General features: G+C 43.7%; 1 protein-coding gene across 3 annotated transcripts in view; it reads left to right on the top strand.

Annotated features, from left to right (window-relative positions):
- PIK3CB (phosphatidylinositol-4,5-bisphosphate 3-kinase catalytic subunit beta) overlaps positions 1–13,837 on the top strand; it is a 596,095-nt gene that overhangs the window by 574,111 nt on the left and 8,147 nt on the right. For all 3 annotated transcript variants that reach the window (XM_033957959.1, XM_033957960.1, XM_033957961.1), the window contains 2 exons: positions 8,317–8,440; positions 9,072–9,217. In XM_033957959.1, the coding sequence (XP_033813850.1) occupies positions 8,317–8,440; positions 9,072–9,217 (270 nt within the window). The remainder of the gene's footprint in view (positions 1–8,316; positions 8,441–9,071; positions 9,218–13,837) is intronic.

Genomic DNA, 13,837 nt, shown 5'->3' with positions numbered 1-13,837 from the left:
TCCCTACAGGGCCAAATTAAAGTCCTATTGGCAGCAGGAATTGGCACCCTTGCTACAGTCCTGGCACTACTTCCCTTAACACAGCACACCTCATCTTCAGCCCAGCCTGCCATACTTCAGCCAGAATCTGCTTTGCAGCCTTCACATCCTCAACATTGATCTTCATCACGATAACATGACTTCAACACCCTTGACATTGTTCTGCTTCCCAGACGTCAAACTTCCACAGTCTTGATGTTAACATACTCTCTGTCATTCACCTCATGCCTCTTTATCCAGACATACTTCCCAAACCTCCTCTCGACGTTCAATGAGGAGGTTCAGGAAGCATGCCAGGCACTCTTGATGCACCTCTTCACCTCACTCCTCTCAATGTTCCATGTCCTATTCTGCCAGACAACATCATGTCAAGGACATTGACTCAGCTCTCTATCTGGCTGAAATTGATATCTCTGCTGAGGAGTCTTATGGAATCTTGTTGGATCCTTCACATCCTTTCCCTAGGAAAAGATCCCCACCTTAAAGTCTCTCTATTACAGAGTTCATCAGGCAAATGGGTCTAGTTCTTCCCATTTGTATGGAATCCGAACAAGTGTCTCGAGTGGAGCTCATGGAGGTGTTGGACTATGTTAAATGGCCCCAAGGACTGGGTAAAGCTTCCTCTGCACAACTTAATGAAGGAAGCTGTCTTTAAAACCAGGAAAATTCTATCACAGTCCCAGTAGCTACTAGGAAATTAGACATATATACAGGCTTCAATCTACACCTGCCTTCGACAAACCACAACTACAGCAATAGTCTTTAATGGTAGAAACAGCCTTGAACAATACTCATAGTTCATGTTCTTATGCCAGCACTTTTGGGAGAGAAGGCAGGACCTTGGACAGATTTGACAGACGAGTATTTCAATCATTCATGCTTACTAACAATATACTGAACTATAATTTCTATATGATTTTGTACCTAAAATCTTTAATTCAGCAACTGCCAAACTTCCAGCTGTACCTTCTTTTCCAACCAACAGGAAGCTTTTCAATGCCTCACCAAAGATTTTTTTCAAAACTAGAAAATACAGTGAGATCTGCTTTTGACATCTCGTCTAGAACAGAGTTTCTCAACACGCGGTACATGTAGCCCCAGGGGTATGCAAGACCCACGTAGGTGGTACACATTGTGACACCATTTGAAATCTCTCCCACTCACCGCATTCTCTAGCAAAAGTCAGAGCAGGCGTAGAAGCTATGAGGGGCATGTGCACAGGAGCAATGTGGTCTTAAAGTGCTTCTTCAGCGGTATTTGCCAAGCTATGAGTAGCTGCTGAGCTATTTCTTCTGCCCTCTGACCTTGCCACTAGGAGTAGTTTATTTCTGTTCTGCCCTCCGATCCATGCTGTTGTGACCTGTATAATTGATACTTTCCAACCCTGCCCATGGGAAAATCAGCTCGCTCGTTCCCCCAGCTGTCCCCTGTGGTAAAAATCTCCAGTGCTTTGCTCTGCTTCCTTCGCCTCCCTGCAGTTCAGCTCTCTGCTCCTACACCCATGGGAAAAATAGCTCTTCTGGCCTTACTTCCCAGCGCCTCCCCCCCCCCAACACATACACACATAGGAAAAGTATTTTGTCAGACAAATTTAGGTTTCCCAATTAACTGAAGAAATAATCTAATCTTCCTTTTGTGCATCACTCATACCTATATAGGCTCAAGTCGAATTTAAGTGAAGGAGGAAGGGGAGGGGAAGGGGAAAGGGGAGGCAAAGAGGAGAGGGTAAAGGAGATTAAGGGCTCCTTTTACGAAGGTGCATTAGGGCCTTAACACACGGAATAGTGTGCGCTAAATTGCCATGCACGCTAGCTACTACAGCCTCCTTTTGAGCAGGCGGTAGATTTTTGGCTAGCGCACACTAATCCAGTGCTAAAACGCTTAGCGCACCTTCGTAAAAGGAGCCCTAAGTGTTGAACAGATGGGTTTTCAGTTTTCTTCGGAAGATGATGTGGCAAGGTTTAGTTCTGGTCATTTCTGTAAGGCCATTCCAAGTTTTTACTCCTAGAAAGGTAAGCATGGAGTGGAAAACTCATTTGTAGTGAAGATCTTTTATGGATGGGAGATTTAGTAGCATCTGGTTGAGGGTTCTGCGAGAAGTAGACCACACCCTTTTTTTTTTTTTCTTTATTAATTTTTCAGTCTAAACAAAGTGCATAAAGGTATACATACAAGTAATTTGAAAAACAGCACTTACATCCATCAATAAATACCTGAAAAAATCATTTTCTCCCCACTCCCACCCACCCTAATTCCAATTTATTCAATTAAAACCATACAACAGTACATGCATGTAATTAATAAACAAATCTTAATATAATATCCCTCTCCTTCCCACCCACCCCCCTTCCCTGGATGTGCAAATCAAACCGGTAACGGGAACAAACCATTTAATTAAAATTAATAAAAGTAGTCAATGGACTCCATGTCCAACTTGTTATTATCCATTTGTTCAAAATTCATTTTCTCGTATTTGTAACACAAGCATGATGAATTCCACCAAAAAGTGAAATTTAATCTGTCAAAATTCTTCCAATTTTTAGTAACCATTTGCATGGCTACCCCAGTCATTATACCAAGTAATCTGCTTTTATGTCTATTTATTGGAGGTGTAGGAGGAAACAGAGGGTTGGAGTAAAGGTCCATTACTCAGACTGGCAATGGGTCACGAGCGGAGTTCCACTGGGACCGCTCCTGTTCAATATATTTATTAACGACCTGGAGACGGGAACAAAATGTGAGATTATTAAATTTGCGGATGACACCAAACTCTACAGCAGGGTTAAGACCACGGAAGACTACGAAGATCTCCAAAGGGACCTAACGACACTGGAAGAGTGGGCCAAAAAGTGGCAAATGAGCTTTAACATAGGGAAATGCAAGGTCATGCATGTAGGGAAAAAGAACCCGATGTTCACCTACAAAATGGGGGGATCACTGCTAGGGGTAAGTAACCTTGAAAGAGACCTGGGAGTGATGGTAGACACAACATTGAAGGCATCGGCACTGTGCGCCACAGCCTCAAGGAAAGCAAACAAAATGTTGGGTATCATTAAGAAGGGTATCACGACCAGGACGAAGAAGTAATCCTGCCACTGTATCGTGCAATGGTGCGCCCACATCTGGAGTACTGTGTCCAGTACTGGTCACCGTACCTCAAGAAGGACATGGCAGTACTTGAGGGAATCCAGAGAAGAGTAACTAAACCGATAAAGGGTATGGAAAACCTCTCATATACTGACAGACTGAAAAAGCTGGGTCTGTTCTCCCTGGAAAAGCGGAGACTTAGAGGAGACATGATAGAAACCTTCAAGATCCTGAAGGGCATAGAAAAGGTAGACAGGGACAGATTTTTCAGATTATGGGGAACCAGAAGTACAAGGGGGCACTCGGAGAAATTAAAAGGGGACAGGTTTAGAACAAACGCTAGGAAATTCTTTTTCACCCAGAGGGTGGTGGATACATGGAATGCGCTTCCGGAGGCTGTGATAGGCCGGAGCACGTTACAGGGCTTCAAAGAAGGTTTGGATAGGTTCCTAGAGGATAAAGGGATTGAGGGGTACAGATAGGAGTAGAGGTAGGTTATAGGGATAGTCAGGAACCACTGCTCAGGCAATAGGCCTGATGGGCCGCCGTGGGAGCGGACCGCTGGGCGAGATGGACCTCTGGTCTGCCTCAGCGGAGGCAACTTCTTATGTTCTTAATGTCCCACAGATTACCGCTTCATACGACAGCGGAACCCCAGTCTCCAGAATCAAATTAATATGTTCCCATATAGATTTCCAAAAGTTGAGTATCAAAGGACAATACAACAACAAATGATCCAGTGTCCCTATTTCAAGATGACAGTAACAGCATCTACTAGACTTAGAACTATCTAACTTTTGCAAATGAACAAGGGTCCAGAAAGTTCTGTGTAACAAAAAAAAGCAGGTTTGTCTCATAGATGCTGTCGCTATACATCTCATCCTCCAAGTCCAAATCCGTGGCCATTGAGTAGCAGAAATTTGTTGCTTTAGCTCAATGCTCCAAATGTCTCTTAGACTAGTTTTTTTTATTTATTTATTCAATTTTCTATACCGTTCTCACAGGAGAGCTCAGAACAGTTTACATGAGTTTATTCAGGTCCTCAAGCATTTTTCCCTGTCTGTCCCGGCAGGCTCACAATCTGTCTAATGTACCTGGGGCAATGGGGGGATTAAGTGACTTGCCTAGGGTCACAAGGAGCACCGTGGGTTTGAACCCACAACCCCAGGGTGCTGAGGCTGTAGCTTTATCCACTGCGCCACACACTCCCCTTAGGTTTTTTATTCAGATATTAATTTATACCACTTGGCTGCCTGATGCCCTAGCAAATCTGGAAGCATAAGCCCGGCAAACTATACTGATTTTTTAAGTTGCACCAATCAGGGAACCCCTTCTGAATGGCCTGCTTCAACTGCAACCATTTATATGCTTGAGACTTTGTGATACCGAATGATTGTTGCAGTTGTGAAAAGTCAAGCATTTTCACATAACACATCATCAAAAGTATGTATATCTGCCTGCAGCCATTGCTTCCAGAGGATCTTAGACTCGCCAATTTGAATCTTGGAGTTCAGCCATAAGAATTGACACGTGGATTGTATATAGATATTAAATTATCAGTACATTTTAAGGTTTTCCAGGTGGCAAAAAGAATGCTATTGTCCTTATAAATTCTGGGTAACTTGATACTCAATATATGACATAACTGTAATGGGTAATATGCACTGCTTTTAAAGACCCTCAGAAGCACCATCTGAGACTCATTCCATTCATTGTCTTGGGTTTTAAGTGCTGTCTCCTCATCGGGGCAATAATAAAAGCGTAGCTCTCTTTGCTGTGTAACATAAATAATTCTACTTGTGGTTCTTTTAAAGTGACTAGTGACTTATCTTATTGTGGTCATCCATTGAAGGGTACCCATCAGTAAACTGGAATTCTATCCATCAAAAGGATCGGATCTATGACATTATGCTTTTGTGAGCTCATGAAGAGATTGAATAGGATGGGGGAGAGTGGAGAGCCTTGTGGCACACCACAGAAGGCTTTCCAGGGGTTGGAGGTCTCTCTGCTCTTATTGATGATATATTCTCTGTTTTGTAGGAAATCTGAGAACCATTTTAGCACTGTGCCTGTTATGGCTATTTCTGATAGTTTTGTTAGTACTAGGTGGTGGTCAACTGAATCGAAGGCTGCTGAAATAGCAAATTGAAGGAGTATTGTTTGGTTTTTGTGATTAAGGTGAGGAGGAGAAACTCTGTGCTGTGTTGTTCACAGAATCCGAATTGGGACAGGTGGAGGCATGAGTGTTGCTCCATGTAAATTGTGAGTTGTTTACTCACGTGGGTCTTGATTTTTATGAAAATGGGTATGCCGGCGATAGGTCTATAATTTGAAGTCGAAAAGAGATCTGCCTTTGGAGATTTTGTTATCGGGGTGAGGGCTATCTTTCCCATTATCTTTGGCAAGTGGCCTTGGTTTAGGATGCTATTGAGTAGGTTGGTGATCCAGGTGGTGATTTGTTCAGGAGGGCAGTGAGAAGGTAAAAGGGACAGTTGTCTAGGGAGCTGTAGCACGCGGATAGTTTGGATAGTAGTTTTTATGTGTCAGGGATGGACAGGTTGGAGAATGAGGTCCAGATTTGGTCTGCTTTGGTGTGTCTCAGTGGGGATTGATTTGGCTACCTCTGATTGTACAGTTTTGATTTTGTTGAGAAAGAAGTCTGCTAGATCCTGAGCGCTGATTTTGTTGGGTTGTTCTTTGGGTTCTTGAGCCAGTGGGGTTGTGAGCTGATGTACCAGGTGAAATAGTTTCTTGTTATCCAGCATTCTGGTGCCTAATTTGCTGGCGTAGTAGTTCTTTTTGGCCTCCGATATGTTGGATTTGTATTTGTTTATTGCCCCCTCGCCATAGTGTTCTAGTGTTCCGCTTTTTCACAATTTTCTTTCCAGATGCCTGCATAGTTGTTTATCCGATCTCAGAGATTCAGTGGACCAGGGGGGAGCTATGGTTTGATTTGGTTTTGCGAGTGTGGAGGGGGTGAGTGTGTCCAATGTGTTGGTAATGGCTTGGTTCCAGCTCATTAGCATAGTTGTAGTGCAGTCTGAAGGGGGGGTTAGGGTATTCTCAACTAAGTTCCAGAAGAGGTCTGGTCTTTCCTCTTAAGAGTTTCACTTCCTTTGTGGCCTTGTTCTGGTTTTCAGTTGTGAAGTTTAAGCAGAAGTTTAGTAGGTGTTGGGGTCCATTTGGCGTTATTTGTAAGATTGGCGGAGGTTGATGCTAGTATATCTAGGGTATGTCCTTTCTCATGGGTGGGACCTGAGGGTATGACCGTGATGTCACAATCTTCAAGTAGTGTTTTGAGTTTGAAGATATCTTTGTTCTCGGTAGATTCGAGAGGGAGGTTGATGTCTCCGAGGATGAGTAGTTTAGTATACTGGCATGCTGGTTCGTTGTTATTTCACTCATTTTGGGGATAGAGCTAGAATTGAGAGTTGGGCGGTCTGTAGATCAGTAGGATTCCAATTTTGTTGAGTGCGGAGTTGGGCGTGTCTTCGAGTTGCAAGCAAAGTATTCTAGATCTGGGTGGGCTGCTGAGTCTAGCTCGGTGTTGACATATATTATTGCTAGGCCACCTCCTCACTTGTATTTCCTAGGGAAGTGCAGTATGTTGTACCCTTGAGGGCAGAGGTGGGGGAGTTCAGGCTATCTAGGTCCTTTAGCCATGTTTCCACTATGAATGAGAGTTCTAGGTTGTTAGTTGAGATTAGGTCATACAGGACTTATAGCTTGTTTACTACCTATCTTGCGTTGGCATACATACAATGGATGAAGGTGGAGGTTTTTCCATTTTTTGATCTGGTTGGTTGTTTTAATGGCTGTGGATTGATGGATGGTTTGAAAGGGGGTTGTTAGAAATCTTGGCAGTTACAGTTTAGAAAGTAATTCATGAAAAGTTGAGCATGTTCAAGGTTAGTACAACATGGGTTCTAAGAATGCTGACACCATGTCAGATGGCCATGAGACTCCAGTTCTGTCAGGAGAACTTGGAGATGCTCCATGAAGACCAAGTAAATTTTTTTTCATCATTTGGTGACTAGAGATGAGTCTTGGGTCTATCACAGAGATCCTGAGTCCAAAATGGAGTCAACACAACAGAAGCACAATTCATCTCCCACTCCAAAAATGTTTGATAGAAAAATCTGCAGGCAAAGTCATGGCAACTGTCTTGGGATGGTGAAGGACTTTTGCTTCTGGAATTTATGCCACACAAGACAACCATAACCGAGGAGAGTTATGCCAACATAATGATAACTTTGCAGGAGTCAATCAAGGAAAAAAGTCATGCTGCTTCTTCATGACAGTATGCCAGTGCACATGTCACAATAATTGCAGGCTTAAACTAAAAGAAACCTGGTGGTTGTCTATTATTAATTATTAAATATAAAATAATAAACCACCAATATAAACCAAAATGACACTGCTGGTAATTTTTTTCTCTCTTCGTATAATCTAAACGGGAACAAGCCTTAGATTATGGAGTTTCACACATTCTGGGTTTTCTCAAAGAGAAAGACAGTTTTTTTCTCTCTTACTTCTTACATCACTGGCTTGAACCCATCCTCCCTACCATAACTTTAACGATTAATTAATTCTGTATTTCTTTAATTGCTTTATCTCTTTAATTCATTACTCTTCAATCTTCAAATTAATCTATATTAAAATTTATACTAATCAATTTAACAATTCACTGATATTTTATACTTAAGAGAATTAATTAATACTTTATATTTTGCATTCATGAAACCTCACAGCTCATTTCAGAAATCAAAACCGACAGAAAGAATTGTACTTATCCTAATAAAGTGCACTGGTGCTTCAAAGTGCTGTGTCAAAAAAAGTGCATTAGTGCTGTAAACTACTTCAGTTCATCTCATTTTTGAACTTAAGGTACTTAGCTTATGCTCTTTAGAAACCAAGGCCGTTTTCTAATTCTTTACTTGAGAACTCTTGATAAACTTGATACAGAATTTTCTGTAGTAAAGAGTTTATCAAGAGTTCTCAAGTAAAGAATTAATTAGAAAAAACTTTTTTAAAAATTACCAAAAGACATATTTGCAGAAGAAATAAATTTTATCACTTCACATCAGTGTCAGAGCTTATCAGTGGATTTGTTACTTACCATGTGCTGTATTGAAATTCTGCTTTGACTTCTAAATATGCCTGATTAAAGTCTCTTCATTTGTTTTTTAGAGATGATCTTGATCGAGCCATTGAAGAGTTTACATTGTCTTGTGCTGGCTACTGTGTAGCTACCTACGTACTAGGGATTGGTGACAGGCATAATGACAACATCATGGTCAGGAAGACTGGTCAGGTGAGGTCATTAATAGAGCTAAAATTAGGCAGGAATTTTCATTTATTTTTGATACTACAGAAGCCTATATACAGGCAAAAGAAACAGGGCCCAATATTCTAAAAAGCTATATGCAGCAGGCATCAGTACTGACTGGAGAAAGCTTTCTTTTTAAATTTATACTGGTTATACTCGTACAAATAATTTGTATCTGTTCACCTAACTGTGGTGAATTTTATGTATAAAAGTTTTTTTGTACACATGGGGATGGGCCAGAAGATGTCCATAAATTATAAAGAAAGTGGTAAAGTTCAGTTGCTGTCCACAGATTAGAGCAGTCCTACTGGAACTTTGTGAGATCTTAAATACAGCTCAGTTAATGTGAGAACCAAGAAGCCAAAATGAATGTACATTAAAAGAAAACAGACAGAGTTCTCCGAATAAGTAGTTTTTGCAGAGTTTCATTAACAGTATAGTTTGAACATGATTACTTGAAAACTCGAGAGGGATATTCTGTTCTGGTAAATTGTGAAGCAGGGGGTCCAGGTCATTAATCACCTTTCACTGGAATTGTTCCTATTGAATGTTTGCTCAATAAATCAGAGGTGAAAATATGCTTCATACACTAATTTCATGACAGGTATTTTTTTAGCTCTTTCATATAGATTTCGGCCATATTCTTGGTAACTTCAAGTCTAAATTTAAAATTAAGAGGGAAAGAGGACCTTTTATTCTAACTTATGACTTCATTCATGTCATTCAACAAGGAAAGACTGGAAATACTGAAAAATTTGGCAGGTAAGCATCCATTTACAATATACATATATGAAATACAAAGTGTTTTGTGATCTGATGATTCTAATAGGTCAGTGGCAAGAATAAACTGCTTTCAAAATAAGCCAGCATTCTAAATTTAAAAACTGGTTCTTTTTGGGGCGTTTTGTAAGTTGTTATAGAAATTGTAGATGATAAACCTAGCTGCAAGATCTTCTTTTTTTCCTGACTCTAAAGGAGCTACCTTTTCTTGTACAATTCCACTTTATTCCAGGACAATTGGGTTAATTCCATCTACCCACAAGGACTTTGTAGGACACCTCAAATTCCAGACTTAAGAACTCCACCTCTCTAACCTCAGCACTGGCCCCTCAGAAAGCAGTTTTCCTTCCTACAAGCCAGGCTTCTTTGGCTAAAAAGTCTCTGCCTGTCGCCCTTCCGTAGGTATCCTTTCAGCCACAGGAACCCCTCCTCCAAGGAACCAAGGCCTTTTCTCTTGCCTCCCTTCTGGGGTTCTGGTATGTAAGCTGGTAGTGCCTTGTGGTTATGCCCGATACCCTTACCATGCCTTTGCTTATGCAGGGGGCACCACAGCTGCTGCAGATGTAGCAGATCTGGCAGATCTTCAGGATACGGATTTGAGTGGAGCCCTGGATCTGGGGGAGGATCCTACTGTGCACAGATTTTTGAAGCCCAAGCATCTGGTAGATTTGATTTCTGAATCTCTCCAGGAATTGAAGCTGAGTAGCCTGTCTCTACGGAATGTTCCCTCATGAGTGACCAGAGGCCGCAATCCGCCTCTTTTCCTGATCATCCTGACATAGTTTGGATCCTTACAGATATTTGAGAGGTGCCTGAGAGTCCCTTGAAATGTGCCCGCGCTGTTTCTTGGCTTTATCCCATGGCGGGTGCTTTTAACAAGCACTTTGCTTCCCCAAAGGTGGATTCATTGGTGGCTCATGTCACCAAATGATCTTCTCTCCCCAGTGATATGGGAGGAGGGTTGGTCCTGAAGGATGTCTAGGACCACCTTGTGGATTTCATCCTTAAGCACCTGTTTGATTCGGCGGCCGCTAGCATAAAGGCGGCAATGGCCTCTTCCTTTGTGGCCAGGGCATGCCATTCTAAACTTTGCCACGATCCTGACTGTGGTGCTTCATGACCTGGATTTCCTGGTCTCAGGTGTAGACTATATGGCCGATGCCTTGTATGACATGTTGAAAGTCTTCCCTAAGATTTCCACCTATTCCATTTCAGCTCACAGGATGTTCTGGATCCATCAGTGGTCTGGTGATTCGTCCTCTAAAATGAACTTGAGCCAGTTGCCCTTTAAGGGGCAGCTTCTGTTTGGCCAGGGTGTGGATGACCTCAAGGCCAGTGTACAGTATAGCAGACCTAAATCTTTGCCTGTGAATAGATCCCACCCTTCCAGATGTTCGGAGCACTCTAATTTTTGTCCTTTCAGGCGTTCTCATCTGTACTTGGGACACCCTGCTGGCCAGCAACCCTCCTCATCTATCAGATTGCGGTTTGGCAGTTTTCACCAGCCTTCCACGAGGAATCATCCAACGGCACCTGCAAATAAACAATTCTGATGCCAGGCCAGTGCTTCCCCAGTTGTCGATTTTTCTGGCTGAATGGCAGGCCATTACCTCTGACCGTTGGGTCTTGGAAGTTCTCCGGGTTAGCTACAAACTGGAGTTTATCTGTCCTCTGACTGAGTATTTCCTGGATTCACCAGAGGACCACCCCAAGAAGGCGGCTTGGGTAAAGACCACAGTCCGCAAATTACTAGATATTGTGTCTATAGAGCCTGCTTTGGAGCAAGACTCAAGCTCTGGGAGATACTTGATATACTTCATCGTCCCAAAGAGAGACTCCGAAGATTGGAGACAATTCTGGACCTAAAGGTGGTCATTGCTACGCTGCGAATGCCCCGCTTCCACATGGTGATGGTACGCTCTGTGATCGCCTTGGTGGCTCCAGGGGAGTTCCTAGCCTTCCTGGATCTGACGGAGGCATATCTCAACATTCCTATTTTTCCAGACCACCAGAAGTATCTGAGGCTCCATGCCTTGGAGCAGCATTTCACGTTTGCAGCGCTGCCCTTTGGGTTGGTGAACCCCCTTCACCAAAGTGAAGGTGGTGTGGGCAGCCCATCTTCGCACCCTGGGTTTTCTTGATTCGCCTGTATCTGGATGACTGGTTAATCAGAGCTCCCTCAGAGTCCAAGAAGCGTCAGACTGTTTATCAGGTTGTGCAATTACTGCAGTGCTGGGTGATCAACTTCAGGAAGTCACCTCAAGCTGACACAGGATTTGGAATACTTGGAAGTACTTCCAGGTTCTGGAGACCATGGTGGCAATGATCGATGTGGTCCCTTGGACCAGAGCCCATTTGCGTCCAATGCAAGATGCTCTAATTTCGTGCTGGAGTCCGCAATGGGACCCATTACATGCACAGAACATTCTTGCCTGTTGGCGGTGACCTCTCTCACTCTCCAGGGGTCTTCCCCTCTGGATTTCAGAGTGGGTGATTCTGATGGCGGATGTGAGTCTCGGAGATTGGGGGGGGGTGTATGACCATTCTTGTTCAAGGTCGATGGGCTCCCTCCAAGCGCAAGTGGTCAATCAATCGTTTGGAGCTTCGTGAGGTTCAACTAGCTCTCCTCCACTTCGAAAGTCGTCTCCAGCATCGAGCCGTCTGCGTCTTTTCGGACAATACCACGGTAGTGGCTTATGTCAACCAACAGGGGGGGGCACCAGGAGTACCTCTCTGAGCATGGAGGCTCAGCTTCTCTTCTTGTGGGCAGAGACATCTAGTGGCACTATCAACAGTGCACATGGCTGGAATGGACAATATTCAGGTGGATTTTTGCAGACATCAGACTCTGGACTCCAGAGAATGGTCCCTATCGCAAAGTGTGTTCGATTGCATAGTGGCTCAGTGGGGGTATCCCACATGACAACTGCAGCCAACAAGAAAGCCGATCAGTTCTTCAGTCGTCATCATGAGACCAGCAGCGAAGGCTTGCATGCTTTGGTTCAATCCTGGCAACAGGAATGTTTCCTGTTTGTCTTCCCTCCATGGCCCATGATAGGATACCTGTTGCAATGGATAGCGGCCTACAGAGGTCCGGTGATCCTTATCACACCTGATTGGCCGAGGCACCCCTGGTATGCTAACCTGGTTTGACTCCAGCAGGATCAAGGGCTCTGGCTCCCTTGTCACCCTCGCCTCCTCAAGCAGTGCCCGATTGCACTGCAGGATCCAGACCGCTTTGGTCTTACAGCATGGCTATTGAGCGCGTGGCCTTAACTAGCTGGGGCTATTCTTTGGCGGTGGTTGCCACGTTGCTTTACAGCAAAAAAAATCCACAGTGGCTGCCTATGCAAAGGTTTGGAGATGTAACATAGTAGATGACGGCAGATAAAGACCCGAATGGTCCATCCAGTCTGCCCAACCTGATTCAATTTAAATTTTTTAATTTTTTCTTCTTAGCTCTTTCTGGGCAAGAATCCAAAGCTCTACCCGGTACTGTGCTTGGGTTCCTACTGCCAAAATCTCTGTTAAAACCTACTCCAGCCCATCTACACCCTCCCAGCCATTGAAGCCTTCCCCAGCCAATCCTCCACCAAATGGCCATATACAGTCATAGACCGCACAAGTCTGCCCAGTACTGGCCCTAGTTCAATTTTTAATATTATTTTCTGATTCTAGATCCTCTGTGTTCATCCCACGCTTCTTTGAACTCAGTCACAGTTTTACTCTCCACCACCTCTCTCATGTTATCAGGTGTGGTGCGTCCTGATACAGGTGGACCCGTTTGTTCCATTGATTCCTGTATTCTGGAATTTCTGTAAGATGGTCTAGTGAAAGAATTGGCGGTGGCTTCTCTCCGGGTGCATATTGCCAGTCTTTCTTGTTTGGGCCTTTCTTCTCTGAGGGGCTCCTTGGCAGCTCATCCAGATGTAGTCCGTTTTCTGCAAGGCGCTCTGAGGCTTCGGCCTCCGCTGCGCTTTCCATGTCCAACTTGGAATCTCCTGGTTCTCCGCTCTCTGTCTCGTCTATCTTATGAGCCTCTGTAGCAGTCATCCCTTATGGATCTTATGATCAAGACTGTATTTCTGATGGCCATTACCTCAGCCCGCAGGGTTTCAAAGCTTCAGGTTTTTTCCTTCCGGGATCCCTTTCTGTATATTATGGATTCCAATGTGATGCTGCGCACTGTTCCTTCTTTTCTTCAGAAAGTGGTTTCCACTTTCCACATGAATCAGGAAATACATCGTCCTGCTTTTGCTTCCTTCGGTTCAAGGGAGCAGAACCGGGTATTGCGGTCCTTGGATGTGCACAAGCTATTGTTGAGGTACCTGAAGGTTACAAATGAGTTTCGCCTCTCTGACCTTTTTGTTCTGGCGGGTCCTGCCCACAAGGGTAGGCCAGCTTCCAAGGCCACCATTTCCAGATGAATCCATATGGTCATTTACACAGCATATAAATGCAGCCAGAAAGAAGCCCCTCCTTCCCCTCTTCGCGGTAAAAGCTCTTTCTACCAGAGGTATATCATCCTCTTGGGCAGAGTCGTCAGCTGTCTCTTTTGGATGAGATTTGCAGGGTTGCTATCTGATCTTCTTTGCATACGTT

Source organism: Geotrypetes seraphini, chromosome 9, assembly GCF_902459505.1.
Source record: "Geotrypetes seraphini chromosome 9, aGeoSer1.1, whole genome shotgun sequence".
Taxonomy (NCBI): domain Eukaryota; kingdom Metazoa; phylum Chordata; class Amphibia; order Gymnophiona; family Dermophiidae; genus Geotrypetes; species Geotrypetes seraphini.
Note: the sequence above shows the minus strand (reverse complement) of the source record. Positions and strands in the feature narration are given on the sequence as shown.